The 14,764-nt window shown below is 34.4% G+C and overlaps 1 protein-coding gene and 1 pseudogene across 1 annotated transcript in view; one reads left to right on the forward strand and one right to left on the reverse strand.

Annotated features, from left to right (window-relative positions):
- Positions 1-425: 425 nt before the first annotated feature.
- The window catches only part of MEOX2 (mesenchyme homeobox 2), a 63,225-nt gene continuing 48,886 nt past the window's right edge, over positions 426-14,764 (reverse strand). Inside the window, exon 3 of the mRNA XM_004743404.3 lies at positions 426-1,947. Within this exon, the coding sequence (XP_004743461.1) occupies positions 1,723-1,947 (225 nt within the window). The 3' untranslated portion in view covers positions 426-1,722. The remainder of the gene's footprint in view (positions 1,948-14,764) is intronic.
- Positions 5,184-5,300, forward strand: LOC123387138 (annotated as a pseudogene).

Genomic DNA, 14,764 nt, shown 5'->3' on the forward strand with positions numbered 1-14,764 from the left:
GTGTAACTGTTATTTTTAATCTCATTGTGACAAATAATAGTACCTTTTTTCCACTTTTATCTTCAATTTCATAAAATACACACAAAAGTCTATTTGGCATATTCTTCACATCAGGTAAGCAATTTAATACATATGTATTCTTTTTTTTTTTTAGATTTATTTATTTATTTATTTGACAGGCAGAGATCACAAGTAGGCAGAGGCAGGCAGAGAGAGAGAGGTGGAAGCAGGCTCCCTGCTGAGCAGAGAGTCCGATGTGGGGCTCAATCCCAGGACCCTGGGATCATGACCTGAGCTGAAGGCAGAGGCTTTAACCCACTGAGCCACACAGGTGCCCCAATACATATGTATTCTTAAACGTTCTTTGATTATCCAATGATTTATTTTTTTTCACAGTTAAAAAATACAGAAACCAGAGAAAAAAATGTAGGTGATTCATTTATTATGATCATCTGGATGTACACAAGTGCAGATGAATTTAGGACTTTGAGTATTTACATTAAAACCTGTAAAAATTTAGGAAATCACAGTAGGGAGACCAAAATTATTTACAAAGAATCATTTATTAAACATTTTTTTTTACAAAATACAAAGATTGTTGTTCTGCATGAATACATCATATATGAAAAAAATAATGTTTTTACTGAATCTCATTTGAAGACATTCAGAATTTTATCTTCTACCAACTTGAGGAATCAATTTTGCTTTGCAACTTGTCTAATGCCATCACCAATCAAGGAGAAACCTTTTCCTTATTAATTAAATCATATAACAGCTAGCATTTTAAAGAAATAAAATCAGACAAAGTCTGTCAAACAAAGCTCTTTCTGTAAGTTAACTGATTTGCCTATGATCCTAAATTTTTTGTCAAGCTATAAGATAGGAAGAATTGAGGAGCTAGGTTAAGTTTTATAATAATGTATTAGCAGCAGTTGATAGAAAATGCAACATAAGGTTTGTTTTGTCTGTGGTACAAGAATATGTCCTATCAGACACTAATGTATTTTCCTCTACTTGAACACAAGTAAGCACGTGCTGATTGTTTCTGGGATGACAAAGTGTATAAACAGACAGGAAGCTGGTTCTGGTTGTCATCGTGAGTGCCTGTTTTCATCAGCTAATATGAATGCATCGCTAAACTTAGTGAAGACAGGAAAATGACTTAAGGGTAATATATACAGAGTTAAAATACATTTTTTATCCACTTAAGAGTGATTTCAGGCACTGTGGCTATTCAGGATAAAATGTTTCATGGTTTATTCTTGATAGCAATTTAATTGTCAGTGCAAGCGAAAGCAAATACCTGCCCACTGTCATACGCGTGACCTCGTACATCTGGAACGTTTAAAGCAAGTTCATCTTCTGCATCTTCACTTTGGAGGCTTCTTGAATTAAAATGTCTCATAGTTTGCTCTTGATAGCAATTTAATTTTCAGTGCAAGCAAAAGCAAACATACCTGTTTACTGTCACACACACGACCAACATATCTGGAATAGTCAAAGCAAGTTCATCTCCATCTTCACTGAGGAAACATCTTTCATAAGCGGCACTTAGTGTAAACCCTCTATAGATCAGAAAATGAAAAAAAAGACTGGAGATGCCTGACTTTAATAATATTAAAACATCACTGTCATCGTCATCTGTCTGTGTAAACGATGTCTGAGTAAGGCTTGCCATCACAACATTTCTTTCCTGAGAAGGGAGCTGATCCTCTCTGTGTATCATAAGTGTGCGTGCTCTGAGCTGTGGTCACTGTCGTGGCTGTCTTCATTTACTAGAGAGTCCCCTGTCTGCTGGAGGGTGGCTGCACCGATCCCCGAGAGCTCTGAAGGGAGAAGTGTTCCTTTTTTCACATTCACCAGTTCCTTTTCTCGAGCAGCAGCTCCCTGCTGTCCTCCTTTTACTCTCTTCCATTTCATTCGCCTGTTCTGGAACCAGACTTTGACCTTTAACGAAGAAAAGGAACAAATGAAAGAAAGAAAAAAAGAAAGACAACAAAATGGCATTTTTTCCTTCTTTTGGGTCGTCAACGTAAAAATAGCCCGTCACACACTTAGATAAGGACACTGTGAAGGAGTGAATATGGAAAACCAGCACTGAATTTAACCACATAACATATTTATGATGGTGATCTAAGCTTTGAGAAGATGCATACAAAATAATCTACTTTGTATTTTACAACATGCTGTATAAGAAGAACAAATGGCAAAAAAAAAAAAAAAAGGCAGAAAACCATCATTTAGGATTGCTCAAAGGTACTTGGCTTTATAAAGAGTTTCTATGACTATCAGCTAACATTTTAATAATGATCCCAGTCAAACATTTTTTTCTTCCAAGTTTTTTGACTTGACATTTAGCTGTCAATTCCTGAACCAATTTCAAGTGCACTCAGAGAGCTATTGGGAAAGCTACATCTCAAAGGACCATTCTGTGCCACTGCATTCACAAAGCTTTATGTGACCATTTCATCTCATTGTGAGTTCATCTTAGAAACTATATATTTTGCGGGGCACCTGGATGGCTCAGTGGATTAAGCCTCTGCCTTCAGCTCAGGTAATGATCTCAGGATCCTGGGATTAAGCTCCACATCAGGATCCCTGCTTAGCAGGGAGCCTGCTTCCCTTTCTTTCTCTGCCTGCCACTCTGCCCACTTGTGATCTCTTTCTCTGTCAAATAAATAAAGTAAATCTTTAAAAAAAAACTATATATTTCAAACCATATATATATTTCATATAAGCTTTGTAGACATAAGAGTCCTTCTAAAATTCAACTGAATTTGCCTAATACATTAAAGTATATGTCATAAAATAAAAAATCTAAATAAATATGCATTAAATGACCACTTATTTTCAGAACCAGAATAATATTGGCATCATTTCATCTTCTTGTTTTGGAAGAATTTTATGTTCATGTTGCATTTCTCATTAAGCTAAGTGGTTTTCCATTACATTGATCTGTCTACTCCAATCAAAGTTACCACATGCCTGAATTTTGTGCTTATCATCTCTAAGCCTTTATATAAAACAAACAACCAAAATAAACAACAGTTTGTGAATAACAAGTACTGTTTAATTTTGCTTGTCTTTTACACATTTATCAAAACAGGATGTTTCTAACTACAGGCTTCTTGACCTACCCATGTTGATTCAAGAGACTTCAATCATTCATTTTTTATGATTGTATACTATTCCATTGTGTGAATATACCACAGTTTATCCATTCTGCTTTCCATGGGCACTTGAATTATCTTCTCCCCCCCCCCATTTTATAAATGATACTGCTATAAACATTCTCACATTTGTGTTCTGATAAATATAAGACAGAACTTCTCTGAGTGTATCATTCAGGGATTGTATCAATGGGTCACAGAATATATGAACATTCAACATAATAACATGGTAATATGGAAAACCTGTTGTCCAAAGTTGCATCAATTTACACCCCACATAAACACGTGGAGTCCCGTGTGTAAGAGTTGTTACTGATCAAGCCCCATATTGGGTGTAGAGATTACTAAAAAAAAAAAAAATCAACCTTAAAAACAACAACAAAAACTTGCTGATGGGTGTTCATGTGTTACTGTTACTTAATAACCAAACGATCAGTAGTTACCTTTTATTATATACCCATTTAAAGCTAGGCAACTATATTATATATTCTAAATATATATAGAGAGAGAATGTATATTCTATATATAAACTATATATTCTAATAGTCACAATTTTTTGCAGATCTTTAACATTATTCCGATTTTATAGATGAGGAAGTTGAGACTCAAAGGTTAAATAACTTGTCTAAGATGACACAGAGGGGAATACGGGATGCCAGAATTTAAACCTGGGGTTGGTTTGGCTTCAGACTGGGCTTTTGTTGTTGTTGTTCCTGTTTTATTTCAAATTCTTACTTTTTAAGTATTTAGAATAGAAAAGTAAAACATATAAAGTATGTGAACTCCATCCATATGATTACTATCATTCATGTAATTCTCCTACTCGATATAATTAGGTTCATAAATATGACACTATTTCCTGTACTATAATTTAGGTAATTATACTACTCAATTTAATTACCTTTGCAAGCTTGACATCGCATGTTGCATTAGATCTTTTCCACATGAGTTGGGTTCTACTCCTGGCTTCACTTCTAAGTTTCTGCGTGAATTTGAGAAAATTATACTTCTCTCTCTACTCCAATTTTCATATTTGTAATATTGGAATAATGAGGCTTTCAAGATTCCCCATAGGGACATTTTCTCCGCGGACAATTCCAGATGGAAGAAACACATCATCATCATTGTCACCAAGAGCTGAAACATTCATTCAAAATAATCTTGGCAGAAAATGGGAGGAATAGATTTCTTTTAAAATCTATACTTATTTCCTTTTCTGGGAGAAGGGGTACAGTAGTTCTATAATAACAGTATAAAACCTGTTATGTGTAATTCTAAATGAGAAAAATGTAAGAATATGGTATTGATTTTAGAAGTCATATAGGCTATTTTGTGTTGTTTTCTGTAACCATGTGAAAATTTGCCATTTTACTTTTTTTGAAACAGACTGATAAAACTCTTTCATAGTTTTCAATGGTAGATATATGTGCATACATACATGTATGGATGTATGAATACATAAAGACACATACATGTAAATGTATGTGAAAGCATTTGATAATTATACAGTAATTATATACTATTTTTCTTTAGAGATTAAATTACATATTTGATACTAGAAGTCCATGAAATTAATAACAGAAAAATATAGCAACAAATACATGATGGGTCCATCTTATGAAAATGGAAAGGAAGAATGCAAAATAGCAAAAGTTAATGTATCTGGATTTATTTTCAAATATTCTATAAAATATTGAGGGGAATTGAAATGAGAAAACATATGTTTTTCCACTATGATAACAATATTAAAAATAAAATTTATAAAAGTAATCCCAGATTATAAAGCAATATCTCCACTAAAATATTAATACTAAAATTTTATAAATAAATATTTTGATTTAATTTTGTATCACTTTATAATCCAGCTTCATTGGTTGAATTGAAAAAAAAAAGTTTCTGTTTTATTTTGTTTCCAGTTAGCTAAGTATAATCATTCAAATGCCTGACACTTCATTTTTTAAAAAATAGATATGCTCTTTATTTTCATTAAACTTTACATGTACATTTTATATAATCGCTTCTTGGCCTTTGGTTAAGATCGAGTGTAGTATCCATTCTTATCAGTTTAATAATCTGCATTTATAAACTAGACAGAGCAAAATTAATCTCACATTTCCTTAGTGAATTTCAAGCTCCATTTATTCAGTTGGCATCAGTGAATGTCTAGCAACAGCTACTGTGTTAGATCAAAAACGGAAGATGGGATTGGGAGGGAGACAAACCATACGTGACTCTTAATCTCACAGAACAAACTGAGGGTTGCTGGGGAGAGGGGGTTTGGAGGGGGCTGGGCTTATGGACATTGGGGAGGGTACGTGCTATGGTGAGTGCTGAGAAGTGTGTAAACCTGGTGATTCACAGACCTGTAGCCCTGGAGATAAAAATACATTATATGTTCATTAAAATAAATTAATTAATTAATTTAAAAAATTTTTTAAAAACTAAAAAAAAAAAAAAGGAAGAGGTTAGAGGGAGAAATGTACAGATAAATAAGACAAAGTCCCTGCCCTCAAGACATTCAGAGTCAATAAAAGAGACATATAAGTAATAGTTTATTGACTGTATATGAAACCTTTGATATAAAGATTAGCTTCATATTTTATAGAATATCCTTAAACTGTCATTCTAGTTGGTATCATTGCTAATCCATTATTAAGAGATTCACCCAATGGTCCATGATATAGTAAAGAACTCTACCACCATGGTCACTATTCCACACGGCTACGCTGCCACATAATTATTATAGCAAATTGTTTCTTTCCTCTGGGAATCTCGGGCTCTTGATATCATTGACATGAGAATTTTTTATCCTAACAACCTAGAGCCATACCATAGGTTCTAAGAAATTGGGCTATCAAACATTTTGCATATAATTAAAACAAATCTGTCCATCTGGGCACATAATAAATAAACTCTGTGAACTTTCATCATTGTGGGAGTCCTAAAGCCAATTTTATCTTCTAGTGTACAATTTCTCTGGAAAGTGCTAGATAAATGAGGTTTTTGTTTTTCTTTTTTCAAATACTTCCTTTTTCAAGCTTGGATGTAAGGCAAGATTCCATATAAAGTGCATTTTGTTTTGGTACACAGTATGATTAACGACTCAGATAAAAATAAATTCTTTATCCAAAGAATCTGAGTCATGAAAAAATACTATTATTTATTAAATTAAAGCAATATGAACCAAACCTTATAGACCCCTAATATCTATGCACACAGACAGCTTTCAAAAAATATTCATATTAAAAAGTAACAAACATATAATAGCCTGCTGTATTATAGTAGTGAATATTTAAAGTGCTCGGTTATACACCTAACTTCTCAGAACATTTGCTTATTAAGAAGTCTCACTTGCTATCCCTTAGGATACATTTCCTGGATGATCAAACTACTATTTAAATAAACAGAAAATCATTTATTCACATCTTGACTGTTTTTACTGAAGAAAGCAGCCAAGAGATTTTTGCTGTGATTCATTTGTCTAAATGACACATTTCAGAATTTAGAAATCATATCTTGTCCTGCGAGAATCATAGCTGCCATTGGCTAAACATTCATTTTACTTTTATTTAATTTATTTAGTCATTCACATTACAGCCTTCTATATAAAAGTTGGTAAATACCTGTCCTTTTAGGGCTCACAGTATATCACAGGAGAACACAAGTGAAATATGCACCTGCAACTGCCACACAATTTCCTAAGACGGCCAGAAGCAAATAGATTGATAGGATGTTGGACTACATAAGGCCGTAACCCATATTTATATAACACCATAAATGTCTGTCTTTTGAAGAAACAAACGTTAACACCAAACATCTGGATGAACACTGAATATTTCAGTGACATATCTAGAGGTTTCTAAACATCTGGAATTTGTAGATTTAATACTGTTTTCATTTGTATCTGGGCACTTGAAATACTGTAGACATTATCTAACAAATATTTATTCACATCTTTACCACATGAAAACATGAAGAGAATAATTTTATAAGTACAATTTTTCAGATCTAATCACATGCCCTGAGATTAAATTTGGTCACAGCAGCTGATCTAGTAAGCCAAGGTAAACAGACCTTAGAAAGACTTACCCAAGTAATTCAGTGGCAAAGTCAGCGGTTGAACTGAAGAATTAGAACCAAGAATGCTCCATAAGGTAAGGATGTAAAATGCGAAAAGAAATACTCCTCCTGCCTGAATGGATTTATATCTGATTAAGAGAAGGAATTCCTCAGCTGTTTCAAGGAGTACACGGGAGCAACCAGTGGACTGGGCTGTTTCTAATGCCTTACAACTTGTAGTTGGATGGTACAGTGTGGGTGTGTAGAAGGAAGAAGGGTGCTAGGACACATTCCATGACTACAGCCTGAGTTCTCGTTTAGAGGGCTGCCTTTCAGGAGTATCCCCTATTTTAGCACAATGTTTAAGACCGATGAATCATTTCCTCACCTCTGTAATTTTCAGTTTTGAAGCCTCTTTTTTTCCCCCCTATTTAGAATGCTTGAGAATTAGGCTCACCAATGTCATCATAAAATATTTACTATCTTGCATATTTTTAAACAAAGTGAATACACATTAGCTACTGGGAGTAGTAGGCAAGTTATATATTCAAAAAACCCTTTTTTGAGGCAATAAATGAAATTATCCATAATAAATTGTATGTTATGGGAGTTATTACAAGCCAATGGCACATTTCTCCTTTCCAAAAATGCAACCAAAGAAGTAGTCATTTACATGATGGGCAAAATTCTCAGAGGAGTGATTCCTTTTAACTGACTTTTTAGAAATGTAGTAGAGTACGTTAGTACAGTAGTAAGATGCTAATGACAATACCTCTTTCTGTCATAGTTGAGGAAATTCAACTCGAATAGCCTACTTCAATAATATTTACAGGGAAATTCATTATTCCTAATCCTATTTTTTACAAAATTAAAAATTATGCATGCCTTTTAGTTATTTTAAGTGAAATACTGTTTACCTAAGCATGGTGTGAACATATGACTTCAGTAAATTTGTGAGGAAATAACAAAACTAAATTAGGAAACTTTATCCTTTATTGTGTTACAAAATTCCTGACTAGCAAATCTCTAATACATAAAATTGTGTGTTCTGAGCCGCTACCCATACTTATTTTGTTCACACCCCTGAGATCAACTAGAATGATGGCCTCTGTTCACAACATTTTCCTAATCTCTGGGATGAAGTTTAACAAGAGTTAGCAGCATATCACAGTCAATATATACCATTTTGACTAATAGACTCTTCCAGTCATGATCTAATTAAGTGAAATCCATCAAATATAAATATGTGGTTGAAACATAGGAACACACTTTTTCTTTCTTTTTTATAACTTTTAAAAAGATTTTATTTATTTATTTAAGAGAGAGAGTGAGAGAGAGCATGAGAGGGGAGAAGGTCAGAGGGAGAAGCAGACTCCACATGGAACTGGGAGCCCAATGCTGGACTCGATCCCAGGACTCCGGGACCATGACCTGAGCCAAAGGCAGTCACTCAACCAACTGAGCCACCCAGGCACTCCGGAACACACTATTTTTATCAGCACAGTAGAAAAAGGCAAATTTCTATGGTTCAAACTAATGAGATTAATATTCTGATTATTCCCAGACAAGCTTAAGTTCATTACTGTAATATATGCAAGCCTTCACCACACTCATCATTTCATTTATTTAGGGACTTAGGGATCACATCCTAAGATTATTTTTAAAAAGTAGAATAGTGGGGTGCCTGGGTGGCTCAGTGGGTTAAGCCACTGCCTTCGGCTCAGGGCATGATCTCAGGATCCTGGGATCGAGTCCCGCATCGGGCTCTCTGCTCAGTGGGGAGCCTGCTTCCCTCTCTCTCTTTCTGCCTGCCTCTCCCACTACTTGTGATTTCTCTCTGTCAAATAAATAAATAAAATCTTTAAAAAAAAAAGTAGAATAGTAATTATTACTATCATATTCAAATGCACTGACTACAAAAAATAGTCTATAACTTAAATATCTGGAAAAATTTCAGAATTTAAAAAAAATAACTGTCCAGGGGCACCTGGGTGGCTCAGTCCGTTAAGCATCTGCCTTTGGGTCAGGTCAGTGCTCAGTGGAGAGTCTGCTTCTCCCTCTCCGGGCGTCCCTACCCCCAGTTGGGTTCTTTCTCTCTCTCACACTCACTCTCTCTTAAATAAAATAAATAAAATCTTAGAAAAAATGTCCATCATTAAAAATGAGAAATAATAGATTTGAAGCTAAAAATCTATACCAAATTGAATGCATTTCTGAGGTTTTCATGAAGAGTGATGTGACTATGACAACCAATTGGCAGAAAGTCTTTTACAGGTAGATCTCTTAGGTCTGTATTTATCATTTTATGGATGTCATAGAATATATAAATATGCTGATGCATAGATTTATGTAAATAATAGAACAGGTCTTTAGAACTGAAGGTGTCTAACACAAAGCTGGCTCCTCAAAATTTCTGGAAGCTTCTTAGTTTTAGAATTCTTTAAATGACAAAAAAAAAAAAACATGTATGCAAGGACAGTGTGGAAAAGGAATAATCTTTCATAGCAGAAATTTCTTTCTTTAGCATTACTCTTTAAAATGGTGATCCTAGGGACACCTGGGTGACTCAATTGGTTAAGTATCTACCTTTGGCTCAGGTCATGACCCTGGGTCCTAGGATTGAGTCCTGCATCAGGACTCAATGACGCAGCCTGAGCCTGATTCTTCCTCTGCCTGCCAGCTCTCCTGGTTGTGCTCTCTCTCTAACAAATAAATAAATAAAATATTTTAAGAAATAAAATAAAATAAGATGGTGATCCTGCGATGCAATGCATATTATGTTTCAGAATGTTGATGATTTACTGATTAAGTATAAATTAATATATTTATTTCTTTATTGAAGAAATTGGGAAATAAAATGTGGCAATTCAGAGATTAAAAAGATTATCTTTATCATTATACCAGAGTGATGAATGTTCACAGCAAGAATGTGTAGAGCAAATTTTAATAAAGTTTTTAAAATAAAGACCATTTTATAGTTGTGTGTAAATATATATAATATAGAAAGATAGCAATATAAATATATATCTATATGTATATATACATGCATATATATGTGTGTGTATGAATATACATACATATAGAGACATATCTGTACATTGGTATCGCGATCCATCTAATATTTAAAAAATTGATTTGTTATATATGCTCAAGACTGTTTCAATAAGATTAGGGCCTTATTTTTCTGAGAATTTTTTCTACATTATTGTTTAGATATTTATGTTTATGTTTTTTATATATGTTTAGATATATGATTAGATATTTATATTTATAAATTATTAGAGATCAGTCAATGATTATTTCTCAGCCTTCTACATTATACAGGTAACATTTATAAAGCTTGATTTAAGACAGGTTTAAATCATTGAACTTTCTTTATAGATCTTGCTTTATAATTGATTGTCTTACATTACTCTTCTTATTTCCGAGTCTTTGGTTTTTTTTTTGTAGTATGTAAGATAGTTCTGAATCTGCCTTTTAGATTGCACATTGTGCCAGGGTGCCTGGATGGCTCAGTTGGTTAAGGCTCCGACTGTTGATTTTGCCTGGGGTGGTGGTCTCGACGTTGTGGGATCGATCCCCAAGTCAGGCTCCGTGCTGAGTGGTGAGTATGCTTTCTCTTTCTCTCTCCCTCTCCCTTTGCCCCTGTTCTCACTCTATCTCTAAAATAAATAAATAAATAAATAAATAAATATTTTAAAAAGTAAAGATTATACATTGTTTATATGCATTCCTAAAACAAAAACAAAAACAAAAACAGCAGTACTCAGGCAATACCTCTTTCATTACAAATGAAGATTCCACCATATTCCATCATCAACTCCTCCACCTTATGTTAACCACCATTTTTCTACTAGGGGTTAACTCATGTTAACTCATAGATTAACTCATGTTTAATCTATTTTTTTTTTACATTTTACTTTTTTTAAAGATTTTATTCATCTATTTGAGAGAAAGAGAGAACGAGCAGGGGTAGGGGCAGAGGGAGAGCGAGAGAATCTCAAGCAGGCTCCCCAGTGAACACAGAGCTCAAGGCCAGGAGGGGCCCGAACCCACTACCCTGAGATCAGGACCTTTGCCCAAACCAAAAATCAATGCCCAACCAACCGAGCCACCCAGGCATCCCTCATGTTTAATCTTTTAAAATAGCAGACACACCATGATTTAAACAAAGAAACATCTTATAGTTACTCCATCTTATTGAAACATCTTATTGTTAGAATAGTATTCTAAAGAAATAAGGAAATATTCTAACATCATTGGCTTCGCAGGGAGTCTTGAATTAAACAGACAATATGTCTGGCCATGGAGAATAATTTATTAGCTAAATAACTAAAAGCATTCATATGAATTTATAGAAATAAACTTTCAAAGGACAGGGATTATGTAAATTGATGAGCAAACAACAAAACCACTGTTAATTTGGCACATGGAAAATTCTTCATAGTGATCCAAAAAAACTGGATGCCTATTTTGAAAGTACTTGGCACTGAGCCATTTAATGATTTAGAAGTAACAAACAAAGCATAATCCCTCTCATTTCTAATAATGGAATATGATCCAAGTAGGTGGGATTTTCCACTTATCTTGGCAGAGGTATCGTGCATTTGGTCTGTTTATTCCAGTAACCTTTGCTAGTCTACAAATCTGCAACACTGCATATTTATTAGCTTTGTGAAAGGAAAGGATCTCCCATTCTTTCTATATTTGGCAGCTTTAACTGTATAAAAATGTCCATTTTTGTCACTCCTGTTATAGTTTCATGCAGTTGCCTTCTCTCTTCTTCCCATAGTGAGGTATTAAAAAATTGGAAGCAGCTTTCTCCAAGTGTGTCTGGACAGATGAAAAGGCCAGAATAAGCATGTCAAATGTAAAAATACCTTGGGACAGGAGGGTCTTTGGACCGATGGGCTCTTCATAATATTCCAAGTGGCTCTGCCAATTGAGGCTTATTAGTTGTTGATTGAGAAGGGTATATAAGAGTATATTGTAAAATGGAAACTCTAAGTTAGAAGCTGGGAGATACCAGAGTGGTAACTTCCACACAACAGCAGTATATAATTAAAAATATTTGAAGCAAAACTGTGTTCTGGTATCTCCATTTTTTTTTTTTTTCCAAAGATCCTATGCATCCATCCGACAGAGAGAAATCACAAGTAGATGGAAAGGCAGGCAGAGAGAGAGAGAGAGAGGGAAGCAGGCTCCCTGCCGAGCAGAAAGCCCGATGCGGGACTCGATCCCAGGACCCCGAGATCATGACCCGAGCCGAAGGCAGCGGTCTAACCCACTGAGCCACCCAGGCGCCCCTGGTATCTCCATTTTTATTTAACATAAAATAATTTTCTTTAATACCAATGTGCTAATGTGGAATTACTTTGCAGAATGAGCCTCTTTTTCTTCTTCTTCTTCTTTGACCAGATGGAGTTCAAGTGAGATTATAACCTTCCCTGACCGGAGACACAAGCATTTAAGAATCTGACTTCTTTGTAAAATTGCAGAAACTGTTCTTCAGGTAGGGATTTGAAAATCCACGTCCTGAGTGGTATTTAAGGATTTAATATATTTTACTTTTTTCCTTAAAGGAAATCTAATCATCTTAGTAAATCTGTTTTTCATAGTAAGTCTTTATAATGACATGTATGGGGTCTATAATAAAATGCAGCAAGTAGGGCACCTGAGTGGCTCAGTGGGTTAAGCTTCTGCCTTCAGCTCAGGTCATGGTCTCAGGGTTCTGGAATCAAGTCCCACATTGGGCTCTCTGCTCACCAGAGAGCCTATTTCCTCCTCTCTCTCTGCCTGCTACTTGTGATCTCTCTCTCTCTCTGTGTCAAATAAATAAATAAAATCTTTTTTTTAAAATGCAGCAAGTATGTTGATTAGTGATACAAACAAAGTAGGGGTAAATACAAATAGCATATCAGTTATACACAAGCACATTTCATAGGCAATTATATAAAATTCCTAGATGAAAGTACATCTAAAGACTACTTCTGATTACAAATCATATTTTCATTTAGGAGAAAGTTATTTCTGTAAAACAGTTCTGCCATAAATTGTTATAGATTATTTAATACTGATTTTTTTTTCTCTCTACATTATACATATACAAGTTCTACCTTAGCATTTGAGTCTTGAAAAGCTTTTACAAAATCAAGAAAAAAATATTTTGGGAGATTGAAAATCCTATTAAAGTTAAGGAAAACACTGTACAATATGGAGTTAGATGTAAGTCTCAGGTTATTTTAAAGTATGGCAAGATAAATTCTTGCAGAATGGATATAATAAAAGTACATGTCTATAATTAGAATATTTTACATCTGGAAATCCTATAAAAGGGGTGTTATTTAAGAATACATAGGGTTGGGATCTAGATTACATAGATAAGCAGGTATAGCACTAATGCAAAATCAAAGGAATGGAATTGCTGTGTCACAATTAAAAGAAGATGAATTAAATGGGTTCAGTTTTTAACTCCACATTTATAACTTCAAAAGCCCAAGCTTGAGAAAACAAACTGAAAATGTCTTACTGGGACAAGAGCTCTGGCATGTTGGAGGAATCTGCTTTCAGACTTTTAAGAATAATAAAATTGATGACTGACAGCATACGGTATTTTTCTGATAAATTTAGCATAGTAAAATTCATCCCAGAAAACATAAATAAAGCCTTCGGATTCTCACTTTAAGATACTGAGTGCACGCAGAAGTCTAGGAGTAAAATGAAATCTGGCATAATCGGGAACATTTTCCCGTACAAACTTGTCATTCCTCTCTTGTCACATTCAACACTCATCACAATTGGTAGTACTTGTTCAATCTTTTCCTTCTTTCATGTTCTAGCAGAGACTCGTCTAACTTATTTTAAGGAGATTTTATTTCTAGCATCTAGCTCAACAAATATTTGTGTTACAAAATAACTCACTATATCGCGAAAGGCTAAGATTCCCAGCGCCCCCCTTTTTGACAATTGTGTTTCATAGTTTATGCCAGAAATTCTTTCATATCGATTATGACATATAAACCTGAGTAGAAGCAAGGGAAGGTAGTTTTAATTTCCATTTTGTGCCTTAAGGAGATTTTTACTGGCCTAAGAAAACATTTCAATTGAAATATCTAGTTGTTTTGTTCAAACTTCTATCAAAATAATTCAGTTTCTTCTTACTAACACATAGTGGCCCTCTAAAGACTTTATTTTGATTGGGAATTTGGATTCCACAGGCATACATCTCCTTTTCATATGAACTTGCAAAACTGGAAATAAAGATTTACAGGATAAAAAAATGTTCTGCACAATACAAAATTTCAATTCTTTGAAAATCCAATTACATATCAAAAGGTGTTTTTGTTTTTTCCCCTATGATCCTATAGTTAGAGTGTTTCAGTCATGGCCTCTGAAAATGTTACTTTCCTTGTTTGTACCCATTCCTTTAGATGGTCCCCTGGTATGTTGACAATGTGCTTGGTCATATGCCTTGCTTTAGACAATGAGGCACAGTAGTAAATATGTGGTAAGCAGAGTCTTTGAAAGCCCTTGTA

The sequence above is a fragment of the Mustela putorius genome, unplaced genomic scaffold, assembly GCF_011764305.1.
Source record: "Mustela putorius furo isolate JIRA1106 unplaced genomic scaffold, ASM1176430v1.1 tig00003845_pilon_pilon_pilon, whole genome shotgun sequence".
Lineage (NCBI taxonomy): Eukaryota > Metazoa > Chordata > Mammalia > Carnivora > Mustelidae > Mustela > Mustela putorius.